The sequence below is a fragment of the Temnothorax longispinosus genome, chromosome 6, assembly GCF_030848805.1.
Source record: "Temnothorax longispinosus isolate EJ_2023e chromosome 6, Tlon_JGU_v1, whole genome shotgun sequence".
In the NCBI taxonomy this organism is placed as follows: Eukaryota; Metazoa; Arthropoda; class Insecta; order Hymenoptera; family Formicidae; genus Temnothorax; species Temnothorax longispinosus.
In genome coordinates, this window is record NC_092363.1 from 19,112,364 (window position 1) to 19,138,078 (window position 25,715).

Genomic DNA, 25,715 nt, shown 5'->3' on the forward strand with positions numbered 1-25,715 from the left:
AATACATAAAAAGTTTTAATTTAATTAATTAAAACATTATATAGCATGTATATTCACAAAATATTAGAAAAAAGTAAAAAGTAGGTACATTGCTAATAATCATAGCAACTCGGAAAAAATCTTACCCTGAGTCCAACAGCAACATTTATGTGAAGTAAAAGTTTGCCTTTTTGTTCTTGAATTTATATCAGCACGAGATATATCCGCTACAACTTTCTATTTAAGCATATATGAATATAATGGAAAATTGTTGAAATATCTTGATAATGTTCATACGTTTTGTACTAGTTATAGATGCGAAAGATTATGAATTATGGACACAACAATTATACATCATTAACTTATGCGTGCTTTCGGAGATGATAGCAAAAAGTCGTAGTTATATTATGACATAAAAAATTCCTAAGTTCTGTTTTTGGCAACATGACACAATAATTGTTAGTTAAAATTAAACTCGTCAGGTGCGAATAGATTGGGAGAAATTTATTTCGTTTATTTATTAGTTGTAGGAATACAGTAGAAAGTCATACACTTAAAACAGAAATTCTTGGAAACACGTTGATATAAAAGTGCACTAATACATAATTAATATTTCTTATATAGATTATAGTCTATAATTTAGATTATCGTTGTTCATAACGATTCAGTGAACATGTTCAACATGTCATCGGATGTTCCAAGGACTCAAAGGAAAAAGAAAAGGAAAAATATGGCAGCTATTCCGCGCTACGGATTTAGAATCGTTGATGTATCCCTGCTTCATGTTTTGCCGCATTCTGGGAATATTTCCATACAAGATCAACGCTTCGACCATCAAGACTTGCAAACCACGCTATATTCTTTCAACTATCATTATCGGTGTTTTTTTCATCTTCGAATTACTAAATCTCTATGATCTCAATATTTCTAAAAATAGTTTAAATAAAGACGTTGTGACAACCAAGATACTTCAACATAACTGTTTCTCTCCATTCTTGGTGTTTTTATGGCAGTCACCGCATCATTCGAGTGGACCACGAATGCGTTTTCTTGAGACCTTGTTGGAGCTCTCTTTGAAATTACCTTCGGAATCATATAAGAAATTATCTAGGCTGATCCATGCCAAGGACATTCTAGGGATTCTTCTTTCTAGTCGTGCTATTGCTGATGTGTATAATCACAGTGCCGTATAGTGTCTGGCGCCAGTTCTTATATCGTACATTCACTTGCTGATGTTTCAAATGGATATGCTATATATGAATTGTGTTTGCATATTAAAAGCTTGTTTCAAGCAAATCAACGACAATCTGGTGAATCTGCGAAAAGTCATGACGAATGGTGAGCCATATCTCTTGAGCGGCACCAATCACGGGCAAAGAATTCCATTTCTACTGATGGAGATTATAGCTTTGAAAAAGCAGCATCTGGCAATCAGCGACGCAGTATACATGCTAAAAATGGTCTTCAGTTTGCATCTTCTTTCCACGATACTTATGATTTTCACTCAAATCATCTTCAATCTGTACTTTTACTTAATGCAAATACAGCTGGGCGGTCAGGGTTTACATATGAGCCATCTGAGCAATGAAGAACGCCAGCTTTATCTTAAGGCCTGTATTATAGCTGTAGCAATATACTCTGTAGAATTGGTGTTGATAGTGTGGGCCTGCGAAACCGGCAAGAATCAAGCCATGGAAATCAGTAGCACCGTTCACGACGTGTGCAATAGTGCCAGCAATAAGCAAATAAAATATGAGGTAAATTTTTATAAAAAATTATAACTTTAGTGGCATATTTTATATAAATCTTCACGGAAAAAAATTTAGCTAAGGATTGTTACTATACGGACAACTAACATTTTTTGCTGCGAGAGATAATTAATTTTGCAATTATAGCAAAACCTTTTGCTGCAATAGTAAAGTTCAGCAAAACTGTTTGCTATTGCAACAAAATGTTTTGTTATTATTGCAAAATTAATTAGCTCTCGCAGCAAAAAATGTTAGTTGTCTCATATTTAACAAATAGATTTGCAGCAAAACCTTTTTTTTCCGTGTTCCTAATTATGCGTCGCATATACTAATGCAATTTTTAATTGATAATTTTCCAAATTTATAATTACATCTTTTAATCCTGTATTTAACCATTATTTGATCTGACGTTGCAGATGCGACTATTTTCCTTGCAATTATCGCATTGTGAAAATACGTTCTCTGCAAAGGGGCTTACTGTGGACGCTACGCTCCTCACTGAGGTGAGCAATCACTCATTTGCTTTCATTAAATAAATGTATATTTAGCTTTATTTTATGATGTTGTTCTCTTTTAGATAGCAGGTGCCATTATCACCTATGTATTGGTCTTGATACAATTCCTGTTCATTTCGAGTTCTTGCGGCGGAAAGACTTTAAAGGATACGCTCTAGTTAACAAAAGATGCATTGAATCGAACACACATGACCGAACATAGAAAAGATATTTTTAATATTTTTTTTATATCCTTGTAAGTAGGATATCGTTGTGAGTAGAGTCTCTCGTGGTGCTTTATAGTTATAGAGAAACTTGCATATACTTATGTAATATAATATATACATATATACATAGAGAAAATCTTATATCACATATGTGTTAATAACCAGTTGTAAAGGGATACGTTTTGTTTATTTAAGTGAATAATCAAACTATATACGTAATAAATACATAATTGAGCATTCTATTTGGATAATCGATCAAACATTCTGTTTGAATAACAATATAGAGTTTAAAAATGATTAGTCTTTATTAATGGAACCTTGAGATAGTTCTTGATCCATGTGGATAATGTGCAGTGTATGTCTTATGCTTCGTGTATGTACGAATGATTCATATTGGTTAAGCAATTACACGTTATTTCTTTATGTTTACGTTCCAATGATGACAAGTGTCGATCGAAGAGCGCCATGTTACTTCACGACTAACAAGTGACCTATTGAGTCTCATAACTTGACACTCTTGCAGTTTTAAATTCAAATTCGGTATGCATAGATCGACAATGAAGAGTTCATATTGGTACACATATTTGTTGTAAAAAGAAAAACTCTAAAGCCATACCAAGAATGAAGCTCTCTTAATCATGATCTATTGATAATAAAGTGCATTTATAAAGTAATTAATAATCTTTAAAATTTTTAGTTCTTCAACGACACTCCACTAATTCTTTTCATTGCAGCTTGTCGTCGAAGTTACAAGGACGAGCCAATGCCAAAATGTGGAAAAGATAGCAATTGTTCCACACTACGGATTTCGAATCATTGATGTATCTCTCATTTACCTTTTGCTACATTCCTGGAATATTCCCGTATAAGATCAATGCTTCGTTTTCGAGATTTCTAAACCACATTACATTCTTTCGACCGTCGTTATGTGTGTTTGTTTATTAAAATTTGTAAAATGCTTTTATATATATTAACAAAAAAATTTTGTTTTATTTAAATTAAAACTTACCTTTTTGTTCTTGAATTTATATGGCACAATATATTTAATTACTGTACTCTCTCTATTTACCTATATGAATCTAATGGGAAATAGCGAAATATCTTGATAACATTCACTCGTTCTACATGTTTCAGATGCGCAAGGTTATGAATTATATGACAAGAAATTGTATATCATTACCTTAGTGCTTCAAGAAGGAAGTTATATTTTCTATATATATGAAACACGCACTGATAATGATATATATATATATATATATAATATATATATATATCAAAAATAATATATCATTACCCCTGCGTGTTTCATAATAAGCAAAAAAACCACGATATATCATAACTCACAATTTCCTGAGTCCTGTTTTGCTACACGACGTAAAAATTGTTAGTAGTTTTAAAATTAACTCGTCCGGTGCAGATAGACTGCAAGTTTATGTCAGTTTACGCGTTAGTCGTGTGAATAGGCAAAAATCTACATTTAAAAAAGAAGTTCTTGTAAACACGTTGATGTCACAATGCATTTACGGCATAATTAATATCTCTCAGATTATCGTTCATCCTAAATGCTTCGGCGAACATGTTCAATTTGTCATCGATATTCCAAGGACCGAAAGAAAAAGAAAAGGAAAAATATGGCAGCTATCCGCGCTCCGGATTTTGTGTCGTTGATGTATCCTTGCTTCTCGTTTTGTCGCATTCTGGGAATATTTCCATACAAGATCAACGCTTCGACCATCAGGACTTGCGAACCACGCTATATCCTATCAAAGAGATACCATCATTATCTGCGTTTTTTGCATTCTCGAATTTAAAGTTCTCTATGACATGAATAATTCGAAAAATGTTGCATTCAAAGGTATTGGGACACCCAGATTACTTGATCGTAACTTGTACTACATTATCGGCGGTTTCACAGTAGTCACCACATTCATTTTGAGTGGACCACGAATGCGGTTTCTTCAGACCTTACTGAGCTCTCTTTGAATTACCTCCGAAATCATATCAGAATTTATCTATACTGATCCATACCAAGGACATTCTTGGATTCCTCTTTGTAGTCGTGCATGTACCGGTATATTATTCCAAAATGCAGATTGATGTCTCGCGCAAGGTTCTTCTACTATACATCTTCTTACTGGGATTTATAATGGATATGCTATATATGAATTGTGTTTGCGTATTAAAAGCTTGCTTCAAACAAATCGCCGATAATCTGATAAATCTACGAAAACTCGCGATGAATGATGAGCCATATCTTTTGAGCGATACCTATCACGAGGAGAGGAATCCATTTCGACTGATGGAGATCATAGCTTTGAAAAAGCAGCACCTGGCAATCAACGACGCAGTGCAGATGTTAAAAATGGTCTTCAGTTTACACCTTCTTTCAACGATAGTTATGACTTTCACTCAAATCATCTTCAACCTGTACTTTTACGTAGTGCGAATACAAGGGGGTTCATCTATGAGCACTCAGGAAAGACATATTTATGATATGGCCTTTGTTACAGCTGTACATATTATTCTGTAAAAATGTTGTTGATAGTATGGGCTTGTGAGACCGGCAAGAACGAAGCCATGAAGATCAGTAGCACCGTTCACGACGTGTTCAATAGCACCAACAATAAGCAAAAAAATATGAGGTGAATTAAAGAACTAACAACTTTAGTGGCATATTTTATATATTCTTTAAATTATGTCCCGCACATACTAATGCAATTTTTAATATATTAATTTACCAGATTTATAATAACATCTCTTAATCCTATATTTGAAAATTTTTTGATCTAAAATTGTAGTTGCAGCTATTTTCCTTACAATTATCGCATTGCGAAAATGTATTCTCCGCCAAAGGGGCTTACTGTGGACGCAACACTCCTTAGCTGCGTGAGTGATCAATCATTTGCCTTCATTAAATAAATGCTGCAGGTATGTTTAGCTTTATTTTATGATATTGTTCTTTTAGATGGTAGGTGCATTACCACGTATATATTAATCTTGATACAATTCCTATTTATGTCGAGTTCTTGCGATGGCAATCTTTTTGAAACATATGATCTAGTTAACCGAGAGATATTTTGAAAAATACTTTAAATGTACCTATTTTTATCACTGTAAGTAGAATATCGTTGCGAGCAGAGTCTCCGATGGTGCTTATGCTTATGGAGATATTTGCATATATTGAACCTCCGGAAGAATACGGTCACTTAAATATTCGCAATTTTCAGGAGAGGAAAAAAACAAAATTAATTCAATTTTTGTAAATTGTAAGATAATTATCGTAATTACAAGTATGATATTTTGTTATAATGAAACTTAATACTGTTTCTTAAAGAGGTCTGATGTGATTCAGTTGATAATTCACTTTTGAAGCTATACAATCAGCGACCGCCGCGCAACATAGAACCGGTTTAAAAAAATAATGACACTTCTGCCCTGTGCGACGGATTTTGCATATAAACTTGTGACACTGTTCTAGCACACAAGTAACATTTTAGGCATACTTTCTATGGGTTTAACTTACACACAATTGAATTCTTTCAAATTGTGACAGTATTCTTCTAGGGATACATATATGTAAATTTAATTTCTTAATTGCTCTTGCGTTATAAATTCTATAAATTAAACTTAATTAAATTAATAATTAGCGCTGAATGTAAAATATATTTCTGATATGTAAAAAAATATATAATTAATATGTTAAATCGTGTTTCGGATAAAATGTCGCTCTGCGATTATTAACAGTACGTTAATAATATATAACAAATAGATAAAAGAAATAATACATTTTTATTGCATAGATGTTAAATTGATGGCGATATTAATATGATAGTTTAGTAATAAATGCAATCTTGCAAATTGAAATTATATTATATATAGATACATGTATATATATATAATTTTCTTGAATTAACGGAGAGTTGCGATTTTAACATTTGCTAGATTATATAATAGAAAACAGTTAATATCTCTAATGTTGGAGATGTTTGATTTAATTAGGCAATAATAAAATAAGTTAATAGAAATGTATATAGTATTTCTACTTTATGATGAGTCAACATTATACTTTCACAATAATAGAAATATTTATCTGCATCGTTTTGTTTCATCTAATTAAAAAATTATATATTTACGATAACAGTCTCAAAAATAATGTTTTTATTCAATGCGGATACATACAGTTCATAACTAATTGCGATTTATCGTAATATTCTGATTTATAACTAAATAGAAAAGAAATAAACATAAATAATTACGTGAAATTGTTAGTATTATTTACAGTCATTGTTAAAGAATTTAAGTTCAAAACTACGAACAATTGCTACCTTCGAGCGAAACGAGGGTAATGGAATGTTTTGTTATGCGTCAAGTAACGATGGTGCTTTTCGATGGATAACTGTACTCTCAAGAGCCAATGTGTAGAATAATGATGTGTAACTGTTGCGACTCATCAAATTAAGTATGCAAACATGAAACAGATAATATCGACTGCACGTGGATGAATAATTCTCTAAAATATGGCAGTTTTCTTCTTTTTGACTTTTTGCTTCAAAAATTTATATCTTATTGTATGTATAGAATATATGATATTTTTATGAGACAATGTTGAAATCAATATTTTGTGTTTTACCTCTATTTTAATTTTCATTACATCAATATCGACAGTTCTTAAATTAATAATTTAATATGCCTTAAGCATAATTACATATCTAATTTCAATAAAAGATAATGGAAAAGAAATACATAAAAAGTTTTCATTTAATTAATTAAAACATTATATAGCATGTATATTCACAAAATATCAGAAAAAAATAAAAATAAGGTACATTGCTAATAATCATAGCAACTCGGAAAAAATCTTACCCTGAGTCCAACAGCAACATTTATGTAAAGTAAAAGTTTGCCTTTTTGTTCTTGAATTTATATCAATACGAGATATATCAGCTATAACTTTCTATTTACCTATGTATGAATATAATGGAAAATTGTGAATATCTTGATAATGTTCGTTCGTTTTGTACAAGTTTTAGATGCGCAAGATTATGAATTATGTGACACAGCAATTATATACATCATTTTATGCGTGCTTCGGAGATGATAAGCAAAAAGTCGTAGTTACATTATGACATAAAAAATTCCTAAGTTCTGTTTTGCAACATGACACAATAATTGTTAGTTAGTTTTAAAATTAAATTCGTCAGGTGCAGATAGACTGGAAGAAATTTATTTCAGTTTATTTATTAGTTGTAGGAATACAGCAGAAAGTTATACTTTTAAAAAAGAAATTTTTGTAAACTTGTTGATATAAAAGTGCACTGATAACATAATTAATATTTCTTATATAGATTATAGTCTGTGATATAGATTATCATTTTTCAATAACAATTCAGTGAACATGTTCAACATGTCATCGATGTTCCAAAGACTCAAAGGAAAAAGAAAAGGAAAAATATGGCAGCTATTCCGCGCTACGGATTTTGAATCCTTCATGTATCCGTGTTTCATATTTTGCCGTATTCTGGGAATATTTCCATACAAAATCAACGCTTCGACCATCAAGACTTGCAAACCACGCTATATTCTTTCGACTATCAGTATCGGCGTTTTTTGCATCCTCGGATTAATACATCTCTATGATATAAATTTCTCAATTTCTAAAAGGAGTTTACATGAAGACATTGAGACAAGCACGAAACTTCAACAAAACTGTTTCTCCATTATTGGTGTTTTCATGGCAGTTACCGCATTCGTTCTGAGTGGACCACGAATGCGTTTTCTTCAGACCTTGTTGGAGCTCTCTTTGAAATTACCTTCGGAATCATATCAGAAATTATCTAGTCTGATCCATGTCAAGGACATTCTAGGATTCTTTTTTCTAGTCGTGGAATTTCTGATAATGGTTATCAAGTTGCAAGAGATGGCTGATGTCTGGCAAACTTCTTTTCTAATTTACAATTGGTTGCTGACGTTTCAGATGGATATGCTATATATGAATTGTGTTTGCGTATTAAAAGCTTGTTTCAAGCAAATCAACGACAATCTGGTGAATCTGCGAAAAGTCGTGACGAATGGTGAGCCATATCTCTTGAGCGGCACCTATCACGAGCAAAGAATTTCATTTCTACTGATGGAGATTATAGCTTTGAAAAAGCAGCATCTGGCAATCAGCGACGCAGTACAGATGCTAAAAATGGTCTTCAGTTTGCACCTTCTTTCCACAATACTTATGACTTTCACTCAAATTATCTTCAATCTCTACTTTTACTTAATGCAAATATACCTGGGTTTATATCTGAGCAATGAAGAAAGACAGATTTTACGTAAGGCCTGTATAGGCCTTGTAACATATTACTCTATAAAATTGGTGTTGATAGTGTGGGCCTGCGAAACCGGCAAGAATCAAGCCATGGAAATCAGTAGCACCGTTCACGACGTGTTCAATAGTGCCAGTAATAAGCAAATAAAATATGAGGTAGATTTTTATAAAAAATTATAACTTTAGTGGCATATTTTATATAAATCTTTCTAATTATGCGTCGCATATACTAATGCAATTTTTAATATACTAGACACTACAGACGCGCGCTTCGCGCGCGCTATTTAGCTTTAACATTATGCTATTACTATTACATTATTAACTCCTTGATACACACAACTGTCAAAATATACAATGACAGCTGCAAATGAAGTAAGCGCAGCAAGAGAACCAATCGGCATCGCGGAAAAGCGACAACAATAAACTTCACATCTCCTTTTTAGAAGAGGAGAATAATTTTCCAAATTTATAATTACATCTTTTAATCCTGTATTTAACAATTATTTGTTCTGACGTTGCAGATGCGACTATTTTCTTTGCAAATATCGCATTGTGAGAATACGTTCTCCGCAAAGGGGCTTACTGTGGACGCTACGCTCCTTACTGAGGTGAGCAATTACTCATTTGCTTTCATTAAATAAATGTATATTTAGCTTTATTTTATGATGTTGTTCTCTTTTAGATAGCAGGTGCCATTATCACCTATGTATTGATCTTGATACAATTCCTGTTCATTTCGAGTTCTTGCGGTGGAAAAACTTTAAAGGATACGCTCTAGTTAACAAAAAGATGCATTGAATCGAACACACATGGCCGAACATAGAAGATACCTTAGAGCAAGACAAGGTTGAAGGAATATTTTGTTATGCTTCAAGTAATGATAGTGTTTTTCGATGGACAACTGTACTCTCAAAAGCCATTGTGTAAACTAATGATGTCCAATTGCTGCGACCCATCAAATTAAGTATGCAAACATGAAACGGATAATATCGACTGCACGTGGATGAATAATTCTCTAAGATATGGCAATTTCCTCCTCTTCGACTTTTTGCTTCAAAAATGTATATCTTATTGTATGTATAGAATATTTGATATTTTTATGAGATGTTGAAATCAATATTTTGTGTTTTACCTCCGTTCTAATTTTCATTACACCAATATCGACAGTTCTTAAATTAATAATTTAATCTACTTTAAGCATAATTACATATCTAATTTCAATAAAAGATAATGTCAAAGAAACACATAAAAAAATTTTAATTTAATTAATTAAAACATTATATAGCATGTATCTTCACAAAATATCAGAAAGGAATAAAAAGTAGATACATTGCTAATAATCATAACAACTTGGAAAAAATTTTACCCTGAGTTTAACAGCAACATTTATGTAAAGTAAAAAAGTTTGTTTTTTTATTCTTGAATTTATATCAGCACGAGATATATCAGTTATAACTTTCTATTTACCTATGTGTGAATATAATGGAAAATTGTGAATATCTTGATAATGTTCGTTTTGTACAAGTTCTAGATGCGCAAGATTATGAATTATGTGACACAGCAATTATATACATCATTTTATGCGTGCTTTGGAGATGATAAGCAAAGAGTCGTAGTTACATTATGACATAAAAAATTCCTAAGTTCTGTTTTGCAACATGACACAATAATTGTTAGTTGGCTTTAAAATTAAACTCGTCAGGTGCAGATAGACTGGGAGAAATTTATTTCAGTTTATTTATTAGTTGTAAGAATACAGCAGGATGTTTTACACTTAGAAAAGAAATTCTTGGAAACACGTTGATATAAAAGTGCACTGACAACATAATTAATATTTCTTATATAGATTGTAGTCTATGATTTATATTATCGTTCTTCTCTCAATAACAATTCAGTGTAAACATGTTCAACACGTCATCGATGTTCCAAAGACTCAAAGCGAAAAGAAAAGGAAAAATATGGCAGCTATTCCACGCTACGGATTTTGAATCGTTGATGTATCCCTGTTTTATGTTTTACCGCATTCTGGGAATATTTCCATACAAGATCAACGCTTCGACCATCAAGATTTGCAAACCACGCTATATTCTTTCGACTATCATTATCGGCGTTTTTTGCGTCCTCGAATTAATAAAACTTTATGATCTCAATATTTCTAAAAAAAGTTTACTTAAAGACTCTGAGACAAACAAGATACTTCATGAGAACTCTTTCTCCATTATTGGTGTTTTTATGGCAGTCATCGCATTCATTCTGAGTGGACCACGAATGCGTTTTCTTCAGACCTTGTTGGAGCTTTCTTTGAAATTACCTTCGGAATCATATCAGAAACTATCTAGGCTGATCCATGTCAAGGACATTCTAGGATTCTTCTTTCTAGTCGTGATATTGCTGATGTATATGATCAGAGTGCAGTATAGTGTCTGGCGCCAGTTTCTTGTATCGTACATATACTTGTTGACGTTTCAGATGGATATGCTATATATGAATTGTGTTTGCATATTAAAAGCTTGTTTCAAGCAAATCAACGACAATCTGGTGAATCTGCGAAAAGTCGTGACGAATGGTGAGCCATATCTCTTGAGTGGCACCTATCACGAGAAAAGAATTCCATTTCTACTGATGGAGATTATAGCTTTGAAAAAGCAGCATCTGGCAATCAACGACACAGTACATACGCTAAAAATGGTTTTCAGTTTGCATCTTCTTTCCACGATACTTATGACTTTCACTGAAATTACCTTCTATCTGTACTTTTGCTCAATGCGAATACACCTAGCTTTATATATGAGCTATGAACAAAAACAGGCTAATTTTGTGGCCTGTGTTCTAGGTGTAACATTTTTGTCTATAAAATTGGTGTTGATAGTGTGGGCCTGCGAAACTGGCAAGAATCAAGCCATGGAAATCAGTAGTACCGTTCACGACGTGTTCAATAGTGCCAGCAATAAGCAAATAAAATATGAGGTAAATTTTTATAAAAAATTATAACTTTAGTGGCATATTTTATATAAATCTTTCTAATTATGCGTTGCATATACTAATGCAATTTTTAATATAATAATTTTCCATAATTACATCTTTTAATCCTGTATTTAACAATTATTTGATCTGACGTTGCAGATGCGACTATTTTCCTTGCAATTATCACATTGTGAAAATACGTTCTCCGCAAAGGGGCTTACTGTGGACGCTACGCTCCTCACTAAGGTGAGCAATCACTCATTTGCTTTTATTAAATAATTGTATATTTAGCTTTATTTTATGATGTTATTCTTTTAGATGGCAAGTGGCATTATCACCTATCTATTGATCTTGATACAATTTTTGTTCACTTCGAGTTCTTGCAGTGGAAAAACTTTAAAGAATACGCTCTAGTTAATAAAAAGATGCATTTAATCGAACACACATGGCCGAACATAGAAAAGATATTTTTAATATTTTTTTTTATCTTTATAAGTAGGTTATCGTTGTGAGTAGAGTCTTTTGTGGTGCTTTATAGTTATAGAGAAACTTGCATATACTTATGTAATACATATACATAGAGAAAATCTTATATCACATATGTGTTAATAACCAGTTGTAAAGGGATACGTTTTGTTTATTTAAGTGCACAGTCAAATTATGTACAACGTAATAAAGTCATAATTGAGCATTCTATTTGGATAATCGATTGAACATTCTGTTTGAATAAAAATATAGAGTTTAAAAATAATTAGATTTTATTAATGGAATAACCTTGAGATAGTTGTCGATCCATGTGGATTATATGCAGTGTGTATGTCTTATGCTTCGTGTATGTACGAATGATTCATATTGGTTAAGAAATTACAGATTATTTCTTTATGTTTACGTTCCATTGATGACAAGTGTCGATTGAAGAGCGCCATGATTACTTCACGACTAACAAGTGATCCATTGAGTCCTTACCACTTGACATTCTAACAGTTTTAAATTCAATATATATATATACGAATCAACGGAGAGTTGCGATTTTAACATTTGCTAGCTTATATATGTATTAGAAAACAGTTAATATCTCTTATGTTGAAGATGTTTGATTTAATTAAGCAATAATAAAACAAGTTAATAGAAATGTATATAGTACTTCTACTTTATGATGAGTCAACATTATACTTTCACAATAATAGAAATATTATATCCGCATCGGTTTGTTTCATCTAATTAAAAAGTGATTTCTGTGCGACAGCAGTCTCGAAAATAATGTTTATTCAATGCGGATACATACGGTTTATAGATAGATTGCGATTTATCGTAATATTTTAATATATAACTGAATAGAGAAGAAATAGGCATAAATGATTACGTGAAATACATTGTTAGTATTATTTACAGTCATTGTTAAAGAATTTAAGTTTAAAATTACGAACAATTGCTACCTTCGAGCGAGACAAGTCTAAAGGAATATTTTGTTATGCAAGTAATGATGGTGCTTTTCGATGGACAACTGTACTCTCGAGAGTCAACGTGTAGAATAATGATGTGCAATTGTTGCTACCCATCAAATTAAATATGCAAACATGAAACAGATAATATCGACTGCACGTGGATGAGTAATTTTCTAAGATATGGCAATTTCCTCCTCTTCGACTTTTTGCTTCAAAAGTTCATATTTTTATTGCATATATAGAATATTTGATGACACAATGTTGAAATCTATTTTTTGTGTTTTACTTCCATTCTAATTTTTATTATACTAATATCGACAGTTCTTAAATTAATAATTTAATCTGCTTTAAGCACAATTACACATCTAATTTCAATAAAATATAATAAAAAAGAAATAGGAGTATAAGAAGCTTTTAATTTAATTAATTAAAACATTATATAGCATGTATATTCACAAAATATCAGAAAAGAGTAGAAAAAGTAGGTGCAATTCTAAAAATAATAGCAAATTGGGAAAACCTTACCCTGAGTCCATCAGCAACATTTATACAAAATAAAAGTTTGCCTTTTTGTTCTTGAATTTATATCAGCACGAGATGTATCTGCCATAACTTTCTATTCACCTACATATAAATATAATGGAAAATTGTGAAATATCTTGATAATGTTCGTTCGTTTTGTACAAGTTCTAGATGCGCAAGATTATGAATTACGTAACATAGTAATTATACATCATTAACTTATGCCTGCTTAGGAGGTGATAAGCAAAAGATCGTAGTCAGGTACATTATAACATAAGAATTCCTAAGTTCTGTTTTGTAATATAACTTAATAACTGCAATAACTGTTAGTAGTTTTAAAATTAAACTCGTCAGGTGCAGATGGACTGCGAGAAATTTATTTCAGTTCATTTATTAGCCGTGAGAACACAGCAAAAAGTTACTAAAAAGAAAATTCTTCTAAACACGTTGATGAATAGTGCACTGATAACATAATTAATATTTCTTATATATTAGTCTATGGGTTAGATTATCGTTCTCCCATAACGATTCGGTGGACATGTTCAATTCATCATCGATGTTCCAAGGATTCAAAGGAAAAAGAAAAGGAAAAATATGGCAGCTATTCCGCGCTACGGATTTTGTGTCGTTGATGTATCCTTGCTTCTCGTTTTGTCGTATTCTGGGAATATTTCCATACAAGATCAACGCTACGACTATCAAGACTTGCAAACCACGCTATATTCTGTCGACAATTATTATCTGCGTTTTTTGCATTCTCGAATTAATAAATCTCTATGACTTCAATATTTCTAAAAATTATGTAACTGAAAACGTCGGGACACCCGAGTTAATTGATTTTAATTCTACCCATACTGTAGGTGGTTTCATAGTAGTCACCACGTTCATTTTGAGTAGATTACGAATGCGTTTTCTTAAAACCATACTGGAGGTCTCTTTGAAATTACCTACGAAATCATATCAAAATTTATCTAGACTGATTCATGCCAAGGACATTATTGGATTCTTCTATATAGTCGTACAAATACCGATATATTTCAGCTTAGAACTTAGTGTCTTGCGCAAGTCTCTTCTACTATACATCGTTTTGCTGGATTTACAAATGAATACGCTATATATGAATTGTGTTTGCATATTAAAAGCTTGTTTCAAGCAAATTAACGACAATTTGGTGAATCTGCAAGAACTCGTGACGAAAGATGAGCCATATCTCTTGAGCGGCACCTATCACGAGCAAAGAATTCCATTTCTACTGATGGAGATTATAGCTTTAAAAAAGCAACATCTGGCAATCAGCGACGCAGTACGGATGCTAAAAATGATCTTTAGTTTGCAACTTGTTTCTACGATACTTATGGCTTTCATTCAAATCACTATCAAACTGTACTACTACTTAATGAAAATACATGGGGCTGAGCCTATAAGCAATGAAGAAAAAGATATGTATTACGAAGCCTGTATTAGAACTGCAACATATTACTCTATAGAATTGGGGTTGATAGTGTGGGCCTGCGAAACCGGCAAGAATCAAGCCATGGAAATCAGTTGCACCGTTCACGACGTGTTTAATAGTGCCAGCAATAAGCAAATAAAATACGAGGTAAATTTTTAAAAAATTATAACCTTAGTGGCATGTTTTATGTATCTTTTTAATTATGTGCCGGCATATGCCAATGCAATATTTAATATTGTAATTTACTAGATTTATAATTACATCTTTCAATTCTATATTTAACAATTCTTTGATCTGACGTTGCAGATGCGGCTTTTTTCCTTGCAATTATCGCATTGTGAAAATACATTCTCCGCAAAGGGGCTTACTGTGGACGCTACGCTCCTCACTGCGGTGAGCGATCACTCATTTGCTTTCATTAATAAATGTAGGTTTATTTAGCTTTATTTTATGAATGTGTTCTTTTAGATGGTAAGCGGCATTACCACTTATGTATTGATCTTGATACAATTCCTGTATATGTCGAGTTCTTGCAATGGAAAATCTATATAACATATGGTCTAACAGAGAGATGCATTGAAAGGATACTTTAAATGTACCTATTTTTATTATTGTAAGTAGAATATCGTTGTGAGCGGAGTATATCATGGTGCTTTATGCTTATAGAGATATTTTCATACATCAACGACTTAGAAAAATACAGTCACAAACTCAAATATTTACAATTTTCATTGATGTTATATAGATGGCGATATTAATACAATAATACGATAATTATGTGATAAATGTAATCTTGTGAATTTAAAATCATATCTCAACACTCTGCGTTGCAAACTGAAAGACGTGTAATTTTGAAACATTTTTTCCGTTGTCATTCATTATACAATGCCTTTTTTTTATATTTAACAAGTATCCCACAAAATTGTACTTTTTTATTACTTTATTATTTATGAATCATAAAGTTTCTCTCATTTCTGAGACTTCTGTGTGTGCAGTGGATATATATATATATAATTTTCTTGAATCAAGAGAATTGCAACTTTAACGTTTGGTAGTTTATATATGTAGAAATAGTAAATAAATTTATGTTACAGATGTTTGATTTAATTAAGCAATAATAAAATAAGTTAAAAATGTATGTAGAAATTTCTACTTTATGATAAATCAACATTATAATTTCACAATAATAATAGAAATATTATATCTGCATCTTGTTTGTTTCATCTAATTAAAAAGTGATTTATCTGCGACAACAGTCTCAAAAATAATGTTTATTCAATGCGGATACATACGGTTTATAGACAGATTGCGATTTATCGTAATATTCTGATTTATAACTGAATAGAGAAGAAATAAGCATAAATGATTATGTGAAATACATTGTTAGTATTATTTACAGTCATTGTTAAATAATTTAAGTTCAAAACTACGAACAATTGCTACCTTCGAGCGAGACAGGGCTAAAGGAATATTTTGTTATGCGTCAAGTAATGACGGATAACTGTACTCTCAAGAGCCAATGTGTAAAATAATAATGTGTAATTGTTGCGACCCATCGAATTAAGTATGCAAACATGAAACAGATAATATCGACTGTACGTGGATGAATAATTCGCTAACAATAAGATATGACAGTTTCCTCCTCTTCGACTTTTTGCTTCAAAAATTTATATCTTATTGCATGTATAGATTGTATAGAATATTTGATATTTTTATGAGACAATGTTGAAATCAATATTTTGTGTTTTACCTCCATTCTAATTTTCATTACACCAATATCGACAGTTCTTAAATTAATAATTTAATCTGCCTTAAGCATAATTACATATCTAATTTCAATAAAAGATAATGGAAAAGAAATACATAAAAAGTTTTAATTTAATTAATTAAAACATTATATAGCATGTATATTCAAAATATTAGAAAAGAGTAAAAAGTAGGTACATTCCTAATAAATCATAGCAACTCGGAAAAAATCTTACCCTGAGTCTAACAGCAACATTTATGTAAAGTAAAAGTTTGCCTTTTCTTTCTTGAATTTATATCAGCACGAGATATTCGCTATAACGTTTTATTTACCTATATATATGAACATAATGGAAAATTGTGAAATATCTTGATAATGTTCATTCGTTTTGTACAAGTTCTAGATGCGCAAGATTATGTGACACAGCAATTACACATCATTAACTTATGCGTGCTTCGGAGATGATAAGCGAAAAGTCGTAGTTACATTATGACATAAAAAATTCCTAAGTTCTGTTTTGCAACATGACACAATAATTGTTAGTTAGCTTTAAAATTAAACTCGTCAGGTGCAGATATGTAGACTGGGAAAAATTTATTTCAGTTTATTTATTACTTGTAGGAATAGGTACAGCAGAAAGTTATACACTTAGAAAAGAAATTCTTGTAAACGGGTTGATATAAAAGTGCACTGATAACATAATTAATATTTCTTATATAGATTATAGTCTATGATTTAGATTATCGTTATTCAATAACGATTCAGTGAACATGTTCAACATGTCATCGATGTTCCAAGGACTCAAAGGAAAAAGAAAAAGAAAAATATGGCAGCTATTCCGCGCTACGGATTTTGAATCGTTCATGTATCCCTGTTTCATGTTTTGCCGCATTCTGGGAATATGTCCATACAAGATCAACGCTTCGACCATCACGACTTGCAAACCACACTATATTATTTCGACTATTGTTATCGGCGTTTTTTGCATCCTCGAATTAATAAATCTTTATGAACTCAATATTTCTAAAAGTAGTTTAAATAAAAACACTGAGACAACCAAGATACTTCAACATAACTGTTTCTCCATTATTGGTATTTTTATGACAGTCACCGCATTCATTCTGAGTGGTCCACGAATGCGTTTTCTTCAGACCTTGTTGGAGCTCTCTTTAAAATTACCTTCGGAATCATATCAGAAATTATCTGGTCTGATCCATGCTAAGGACATTCTAGGATTCTTCGTTATAGTCGTGCAAATGCTGACATATATTACCAACCCGCAGTATAGTGATTGGCACCACATGTTGCTTATAATGTACATTGTATTGCTGATTTTTCAGATGGATATGCTATATATGAATTGTGTTTGCATATTAAAAGCTTGTTTCAAGCAAATTAACGACAATTTGGTGAATCTGCGAAAAGTCGTGACGAATGGTGAGCCATATCTCTTGAGCGGCACCTATCACGAGCAAAGAATTCCATTTCTCCTGATGGAGATTACAGCTTTGAAAAAGCAGCATCTGGCAATCAGCGACGCAGTACATATACTAAAAATGGTCTTCAGTTTGCATCTTCTTTCCACGATACTTATGACTTTCACTCAAATTATCTTTCATCTGTACTTTTACTTAATGCAAATACACCTGGGTTTATATCTGAGCAATGAAGATAGACAGATTTTTTTTTAGGCCTGTATTATAGCTGTAACATATTACTCTATAAAATTGATGTTGATAGTGTGGGCCTGCGAAACCGGCAAGAATCAAGCCATGGAAATCAGTAGCACCGTTCACGACGTGTTCAATAATGCCAGCAATAAGCAAATAAAATATGAGGTAGGTTTTTATAAAAAAATTATAACTTTAATGGCATATTTTATATAAATTTTCCTAATTATGTGTCGCATATACTAATGCAATCTTTAATATGATAATTTTCCAAATTTATAATTACATTTTTTAATTCTGTATTTAACAATTATTTGATCTGACGTTGCAGATGCGGCTATTTTCCTTGCAATTATCGCATTGTGAAAATACATTCTCCGCAAAGGGGCTTAGCGTGGACGCTACGCTCCTCACTGAGGTGAGCAATCACTCATTTGCTTTCATTAAATAAATGTATATTTGGCTTTATTTTATGATGTTGTTTTTTTTAGATGGCAGGTGGCATTATCACCTATGTATTGATCTTGATACAATTTCTGTTCATGTCGAGTTCTTGCGGTGGAAAATCTTTAAAGGATACGATCTAGTTAATAAAAAGATGCATTTAATTGAACACACATGACCGAACATAAAAAAGATATTTTTAATATTTTTTTTATATCTTTGTAAGTAGAATATCGTTGTGAGTAGAGTCTCTTGTGGTGCTTTATAGTTATAGAGAAACTTGCATATATTTAAATAATACATTTACACAGAGAAAATCTTATATCACATATGTGTTAATAACCAGTTGCAAAGAGATATGTTTTATTTATTTAAGTGCACAGTCAGACTGTGTACGTAGTAAATGCATATCTGAGAAATATCACTTTGGAATTATTAAACGCATTTCAAAATCTAATTTTGTAATTACTTTTGTGTTGTAATTTATATAGATTAATGTTTAGATATTAATAAGTTAGCTCAATATAAAATATATTTGTAGTATGTAAGAATATGTATAATTAATATAGATGTTAAATCGTGTTTCGGATGAAATGGTGCTCTGCAATGATTAATACATTACGGTACTCTAATAATATACATATAAATAAAAGAGAAATTACTTTTACATTATTATTGTATTATGTCGTATTAATGGTAATATTAATACGAAAATTCAATGATTAATGCAATCTTGCGAATTCGAAATTGTAATTTCTGAGATTTCTGTGATGTAGGTATATTTTTTTTCTTGAATCAAGGAGGATTTATATTATTTTGACGTTTGTTACTTTATATATATAAAATACGATAAATATGTTTTAAATATTATGTTCAAGGTGTGTTTTTTAAGTAGATAATAATAAAATAAGTTCATGGAAATATATATAAAACAAAGAATTTCTTATACCTTATAATGAATCAGTTTACATACTTATAATGATGATTTATCTAACAGTGATTTATTTGCGATAGCGGTTTCGAAAATAATGTTCTCATTCATTCTCGAATGACGGATACATATCTGGCTTACAGCTAAGATTACGATTTATTGTAATCAAAATCAATTCACAATTATAATCATTATACATGTGATAAATATTAAGTTTTAGACGTAAAGGCTTTATAATGTAATACATTGTTAGAAATCAATAATTCCGATTCCAGTTTAATGTAGAATGCGATGAGCACTTTATTACATTGCAGGGAAAAATAACTAAAAGAAGATATAATTGTAAATTAGCGCAATACATGAAACTATCATCGCGCTTGCATTCAGTTATTCGATGTTTCGTGGAACATTAAATAACCAAAGAAGTTTGTGCGATTTTCGGTAAAATTCACTGCAATAAATTATTTTATTTTAGCAGCTTGCGGAGTTCAAGTTCTTATGTGCGTCATAAGGCACGAATACGCATCAATCGATGCATTTTGATTTGCTGTGTATACTTTTTCTGTGAGTTTAAACTCTTTTAAAATGTCAGTTGAATCTATTGTAATTCGAACTTGTTTGCTTTATGAAGTTAAATTCGGTTCGGAGGCTGCAGATGCGGCTCGTGAGATATGTGTGGCATTTGAAGACGACGCGGTAAGAGAACGTACCGCACAGAAATGTTTTAAAATGTTTACTTTCGCAGGTGAATTATTTAAATATGCACCACTTTGTTCAATGAAACTCGATTTATTATGGATAATGAAAAATTACGTGTCGCTATTAAAAACAATTCGAAAGTAATGTGCCAATAACTTACTCAAATGTTTAATGTGCGTGATGAAACAATTCGTCCACATTTGCAGCTTGGAATTTTTAATATAAGAAACTGCACAAACTTTTTCGGTAATATTTTTCGAATCGTCTACGGACTTCGATTATTTATTGCCTATATATAATTATCGCAGCAAGTAATTAAAAACATTAGTTTTTCTAGTCGTTATAAGCTAAATAGAAATTGACTTGCTAGATCAGGGAATTTACAAGAAAGGAATATATTTTACTAACAATAAGTCATAATCAAAACAACAGATATAATGCTTATTCGTTTCGTCGAATAAAATTCTAACTTATAACTGAATAGAGAAGAAGTAAGCGTAAATGATGACGTAAACTACATTGCTAGTCCTTTATACTCATTGTCAAAGAATTTAAGTTCAAAACTACAAACAATTGCTGACTCAAGCGAGACAAGGCTAAATGAATATTTTGTTATGCGTCAAGTAACTATGGTGCTTTTCGATGGACTGTGCTCTCGAGAGTCAATGTATACAATAATGATGTGTAATTGTCGCGATTTATTAAATTAAGTATGCAAACATGAAACAGATAATATCTACTGCACAATATCCATTCGTGGATAAGTAATTCTCTAAGATAATGGTAGTTTCCTCTCCTTTGACTTTTTGCTCTAAAAATTCATGTTTTTAATGCATGTATAGAATATTCGATATTTTTATGGCACGATGTTGAAATCTATTTTTTGTGTTTTATCTCTATTCTAATTTCCATTATACCAATATCGATAGTCCATAATTAATATATATAATTTAATCTCTTTTAGGCATAGATACTATATTATAAGCATAATGTCTACTTTTAATAAAAGATAATGGAAAAGAAATACGAGTGTAAGAAACTTTTAATTTAATTAATTAAAACATTATATAGCATGTATATTCACAAAATGCCAGAAAGGAGTAGAAAGTAAGTGCATTGCTAATAATCATAGTCAGTCGGAAAAAATCTTACCATATGAGTCCAACAGCAACATTTATGTAAAGTAAAAGTTTGCCTTTTTGTTCTTGAATTTATATCAGCACGAGATCTATCTGCTATAACTTTTTACTTACCTATATATGAATCTAATAAAAAATTGTGAAATATCTTGATAATGTTTGTTCGTTTTGTACAAGTTCTAGATGCGCAAGATTGTGACACAGCAATTACACATCATTAACTTATGCGTGCTTCGGAGATGATAAGCAAAAAGTCGTAGTTACATTATGACATAAAAAATTCTTAAGTTCTGTTTTGCAACATGACACAATAATTGTTAATTAGCTTTAAAATTAAACTCGTCAGGTACATATAGACTGGAAGAAATTTATTTCAGTTTATTTATTAGTTGTAGGAATGCAGCAGAAAGTTATACACTTAGAAAATAAATTCTTGTAAACAGATTGATATAAGAGTGCAGTGATAACATAATTAATATTTCTTATATATATTATAGTCTATGATTTAGATTATCGTTGTTCAATAATGATTCAGTGAACATGTTCAACACGTCATCGATGTTCCAAGGACTCAAAGGAAAAAGAAAAGGAAAAATATGGCAGCTATTCCGCGCTACGGATTTTGAATCGTTGATGTATCCCTGCTTCATGTTTTGCCGCATTCTGGGAATATTTCCATACAAGATCAACGCTTCGACCATCAAAACTTGCAAACCACGCTACATACTTTCGACTATCATTACGGGCGTTTTTTGCATCTTCGAATTAATAAATCTCTATGATCTCAATATTTCTGAAAATAGTTTAAATAAAGACATTGTGACAACCAAGATACTTCAACATAACTGTTTCTCCATTATTGGTGTTCTTATGGCAGTCACCGCATTCATTCTGAGTGGACCACGAATGCGTTTTCTTCAGACCTTGTTGGAGCTCTCTTTGAAATTACCTTCGGAATCATATCAGAAATTATCTAGGCTGATCCATGCCAAGGACATTCTAGGATTCTTCTTTCTAGTCGTGCTATTACTGATGTGTATGATCACAATGCAGTATAGTGTCTGGCGCCAGTTTCTTATATCGTACATTCAGTTGTTGATGTTTCAGATGAATATGCTATATATGAACTGTGTTTGCATATTAAAAGCTTGTTTCAAGCAAATCAACGACAATCTGGCGAATCTGCGAAAAGTCGTGACGAATGGTGAGCCATATCTCTTGAGCGGCACCAATCACGAGCAAAGAATTCCATTTCTACTGATGGAAATTATAGCTTTGAAAAAGCAGCATCTGGCACTTAGCGACGCAGTACATACGCTAAAAATGGTCTTCAGTTTGCACCTTCTTTCAATGATAATTATGAGTTTCACTCAAATCACCTTCAACCTGTACTTTTACTTAATGCAAATACAGCTGGGGAATCAGGGTATACATCTGAGCAATGAAGAACGCCAGATGTATCTTGTGGCCTGTATTACAGCTGTATCAGTATACTTTGCAGAATTGGTGCTGATAGTGTGGGCCTGCGAAACCGGCAAGAATCAAGCCATGGAAATCAATAGCACCGTTTACGACGTGTTTAATAGTGCCAGCAATAAGCAAATAAAATATGAGGTAAATTTTTATAAAAAATTATAACTTTAGTGGCATATTTTATATAAATCTTCCTAATTATGCGTAGCATATACTAATGCAATTTTTAATATGATAATTTTTCAAATTTATAATTACATCTTTTAATCCTGTATTTAACAATTATTTGATCTGACGTTACAGATGCGACTATTTTCCTTGCAATTATCGCATTGTGAAAATACGTTCTCCGCAAAGGGGCTTACCGTGGACGCTACGCTCCTCACTGAGGTGAGCAATCACTTATTTGCTATCATTAAATAAATGTATATTTAGCTTTATTTTATGATGTTCTCTTTTAGATAGCCGGTGCCATTGTCACCTATGTATTGATCTTGATACAATTCCTGTTCATTTCGAGTTCTTGCGGTGGAAAAACTTTAAAGGATACGCTCTAGTTAACAAAAAGATGCATTGAATCGAACACACATGACCGAACATAGAAAATATATTTTTAATATTTTTTTTATATCCTTGTAAGTAGGATATCGTTGTGAGTAGAGTCTCTTGTGGTGCTTTATAGTTATAGAGAAACTTGCATATACTTATGTAATACATATACATAGAGAAAATCTTATATCACATATGTGTTAATAACCAGTTGTAAAGGAATACGTTTTGTTTCTTTAAGTGCACAGTCAAACTATGAACGTAATAAATGCATAATTGAGCATTCTATTTGAATAATCGATCGAACATTCTGTTTGAATAAAAATATAGAGTTTAAAAATGATTAGTCTTTATTAATGGAACCTTGAGACAGTTCTTGATCCATGTGGATAATATGCAGTGTATGTCTTATGCTTCGTGTATGTACGAATAATTCATATTTGTTAAGCAATTACACATTATTTTTTTATGTTTACGTTTTAATGATGGCAATTGTCGATCGAAGAGCGCCATGGTTACTTCACGACTAACAAGTGACCCATTGAGTCCTCATAACTTGACACTCTTGCAGTTTTAAATTCAAATTCGGTATGTATAGATCGACAATGAAGAGTACATATCGGTATACATATTTGTTGTAAAAAGCAAAACTCTAAAGCCGTACTAAGAATGAAGCTCTCTCAATCATGATCTGTTTGATAATAAAGTGCATTTATGTAGTGATTAATAATTCTTAACAGGCTGCTCTTCAAAGACTCTCCACTAATTATGTTCAGCCTGTCGAAAATACAAGGACGAGCCAATGCCAAAATGCGGAAAAAATGGCGATTGTTCTACGCCACGGATTTTGAATCGTTCATGTATCCATCCTTCACCATTTGCCGCATTCTCGGAATATTTCCGTATAAGATCAACGCTTCGGTCTTCGAGGTTTCCAAATCACGTTACTTTTTTCGACCGTCGTCACCTGTGTCTGCTTTATTTAGTTAATGTACAATCTCTATATAATCGACATTCATGGAGGCACAAAGGGCAGTGGCGTACCCAGGACTCTTTAGCGTAATTGCTATTACATACTCAGTGGTATTAAAATATTTTTGCGTTGCAATATTTGCAAAGAGAACAGCTGCAACTGCAACGTTAAAACATCATAAAGTCAAATATAGGTGTACAAACAAATCGCATCAATATTAACAAATGTTCATAAAAATGTATAAATTAAATTGCATTACAATACATTACCTCGTCTTTCACATTTTCATCGCTAATCCTATTAAACACGGCGTAAACGGTTGGCCGATTTCAAGAGCTTGATTCTTACCGGTCTCACAGGCCCAAATAATCGAAAACATTTTTAAAGACTGATATATTATGAGCGCTAAGAAATATGAGTACCAAAGATCTTGTAACTCATTTGCGAATCCTGGCCACATCGATGCGTAAAAATACAGGCTGAAAGTAATATCGCAGAAAATTATGGCTATGGAAGCGAGAATAAGTTGTAAACTGAAGACTAAGTTCAACATCTGCACTGTATCGCTGATCATCAGATGCTGCTTTTTCAGAGCTTTGAGTTTCATCACTGGAATAGATTTTCCTGCTTAGATCCGGTTAAATAAATGTGGCACGAGTTCCCGAAGATTCGTAAGATTGTCGTTGATTCCGTTGAAACAAGCTTTTAATATAGAAGCATACTTAACGATCAGAGCTAATAATTATAGCAAATCGAAAAAAAATCTTACCATAAACCCAACAGCAATATTAAATATGTAAAATGCAATTACTTTTAATTGCTTTATTGAGTGGTATTATTTTTTGTCAGTTATATTATATGTAAGAAACAATTTTTTATGTAAAAATTTATAAAATGCATTTATATATTGAACAAAAAAAACTTTGTTTTATTTAAATTAAA

The 25,715-nt window shown here is 31.7% G+C and overlaps 5 protein-coding genes and 1 pseudogene across 11 annotated transcripts; all 6 read left to right on the plus strand.

The window, feature by feature from the left end:
- Positions 1-689: 689 nt before the first annotated feature.
- LOC139815183 (putative gustatory receptor 28b) lies at positions 690-2,788 on the plus strand. Its single transcript, XM_071781885.1, has 3 exons — positions 690-1,736; positions 2,144-2,230; positions 2,305-2,788. The coding sequence occupies exons 1-3, from the start codon at positions 1,212-1,214 to the stop codon at positions 2,398-2,400; spliced, it is 708 nt and encodes a 235-aa protein (XP_071637986.1). The 5' UTR covers positions 690-1,211; the 3' UTR covers positions 2,401-2,788.
- Positions 2,789-3,865: 1,077 nt separating this feature from the next.
- Positions 3,866-6,360, plus strand: LOC139815118 (uncharacterized; annotated as a pseudogene).
- A 1,208-nt stretch (positions 6,361-7,568) lies between these two features.
- On the plus strand, positions 7,569-9,585 carry LOC139814675 (uncharacterized). 2 transcript variants are annotated; one of them, XM_071781112.1, is made up of 3 exons: positions 7,569-8,920; positions 9,286-9,372; positions 9,447-9,585. In XM_071781112.1, exons 1-3 carry the CDS (start codon positions 7,844-7,846, stop codon positions 9,540-9,542), a joined length of 1,260 nt encoding a protein of 419 aa, XP_071637213.1. In that variant the 5' UTR covers positions 7,569-7,843; the 3' UTR covers positions 9,543-9,585. The 2 variants fall into 2 exon arrangements, with proteins under 2 accessions (XP_071637213.1, XP_071637214.1); XM_071781113.1 differs by having other exon boundaries at positions 9,451-9,569.
- Positions 9,586-10,665: 1,080 nt separating this feature from the next.
- LOC139814678 (uncharacterized) lies at positions 10,666-12,864 on the plus strand. 2 transcript variants are annotated; one of them, XM_071781121.1, is made up of 4 exons: positions 10,666-11,330; positions 11,598-11,731; positions 11,888-11,974; positions 12,047-12,864. In XM_071781121.1, exons 1-4 carry the CDS (start codon positions 10,667-10,669, stop codon positions 12,140-12,142), a joined length of 981 nt encoding a protein of 326 aa, XP_071637222.1. In that variant the 5' UTR covers position 10,666; the 3' UTR covers positions 12,143-12,864. The 2 variants fall into 2 exon arrangements, with proteins under 2 accessions (XP_071637222.1, XP_071637221.1); XM_071781120.1 differs by having other exon boundaries at positions 10,666-11,731.
- A 1,151-nt stretch (positions 12,865-14,015) lies between these two features.
- Positions 14,016-25,253, plus strand: LOC139814677 (uncharacterized). 5 transcript variants are annotated; one of them, XM_071781116.1, is made up of 5 exons: positions 15,628-15,761; positions 22,314-23,392; positions 23,555-23,641; positions 23,713-24,388; positions 24,541-25,250. In XM_071781116.1, exons 2-4 carry the CDS (start codon positions 22,319-22,321, stop codon positions 23,806-23,808), a joined length of 1,257 nt encoding a protein of 418 aa, XP_071637217.1. In that variant the 5' UTR covers positions 15,628-15,761; positions 22,314-22,318; the 3' UTR covers positions 23,809-24,388; positions 24,541-25,250. The 5 variants fall into 5 exon arrangements, with proteins under 5 accessions (XP_071637219.1, XP_071637217.1, XP_071637216.1 ...); XM_071781117.1 differs by lacking the exon at positions 15,628-15,761 and adding an exon at positions 22,177-22,213 and having other exon boundaries at positions 24,541-25,253; XM_071781118.1 differs by lacking the exons at positions 23,555-23,641; positions 23,713-24,388; positions 24,541-25,250 and adding exons at positions 14,016-15,295; positions 15,455-15,541 and having other exon boundaries at positions 15,617-15,761; positions 22,314-22,439.
- LOC139814679 (uncharacterized) lies at positions 15,703-19,900 on the plus strand. Its single transcript, XM_071781122.1, has 4 exons — positions 15,703-18,454; positions 18,587-18,733; positions 18,897-18,983; positions 19,057-19,900. The coding sequence occupies exons 1-4, from the start codon at positions 17,666-17,668 to the stop codon at positions 19,150-19,152; spliced, it is 1,119 nt and encodes a 372-aa protein (XP_071637223.1). The 5' UTR covers positions 15,703-17,665; the 3' UTR covers positions 19,153-19,900.
- Positions 25,254-25,715: the final 462 nt, after the last annotated feature.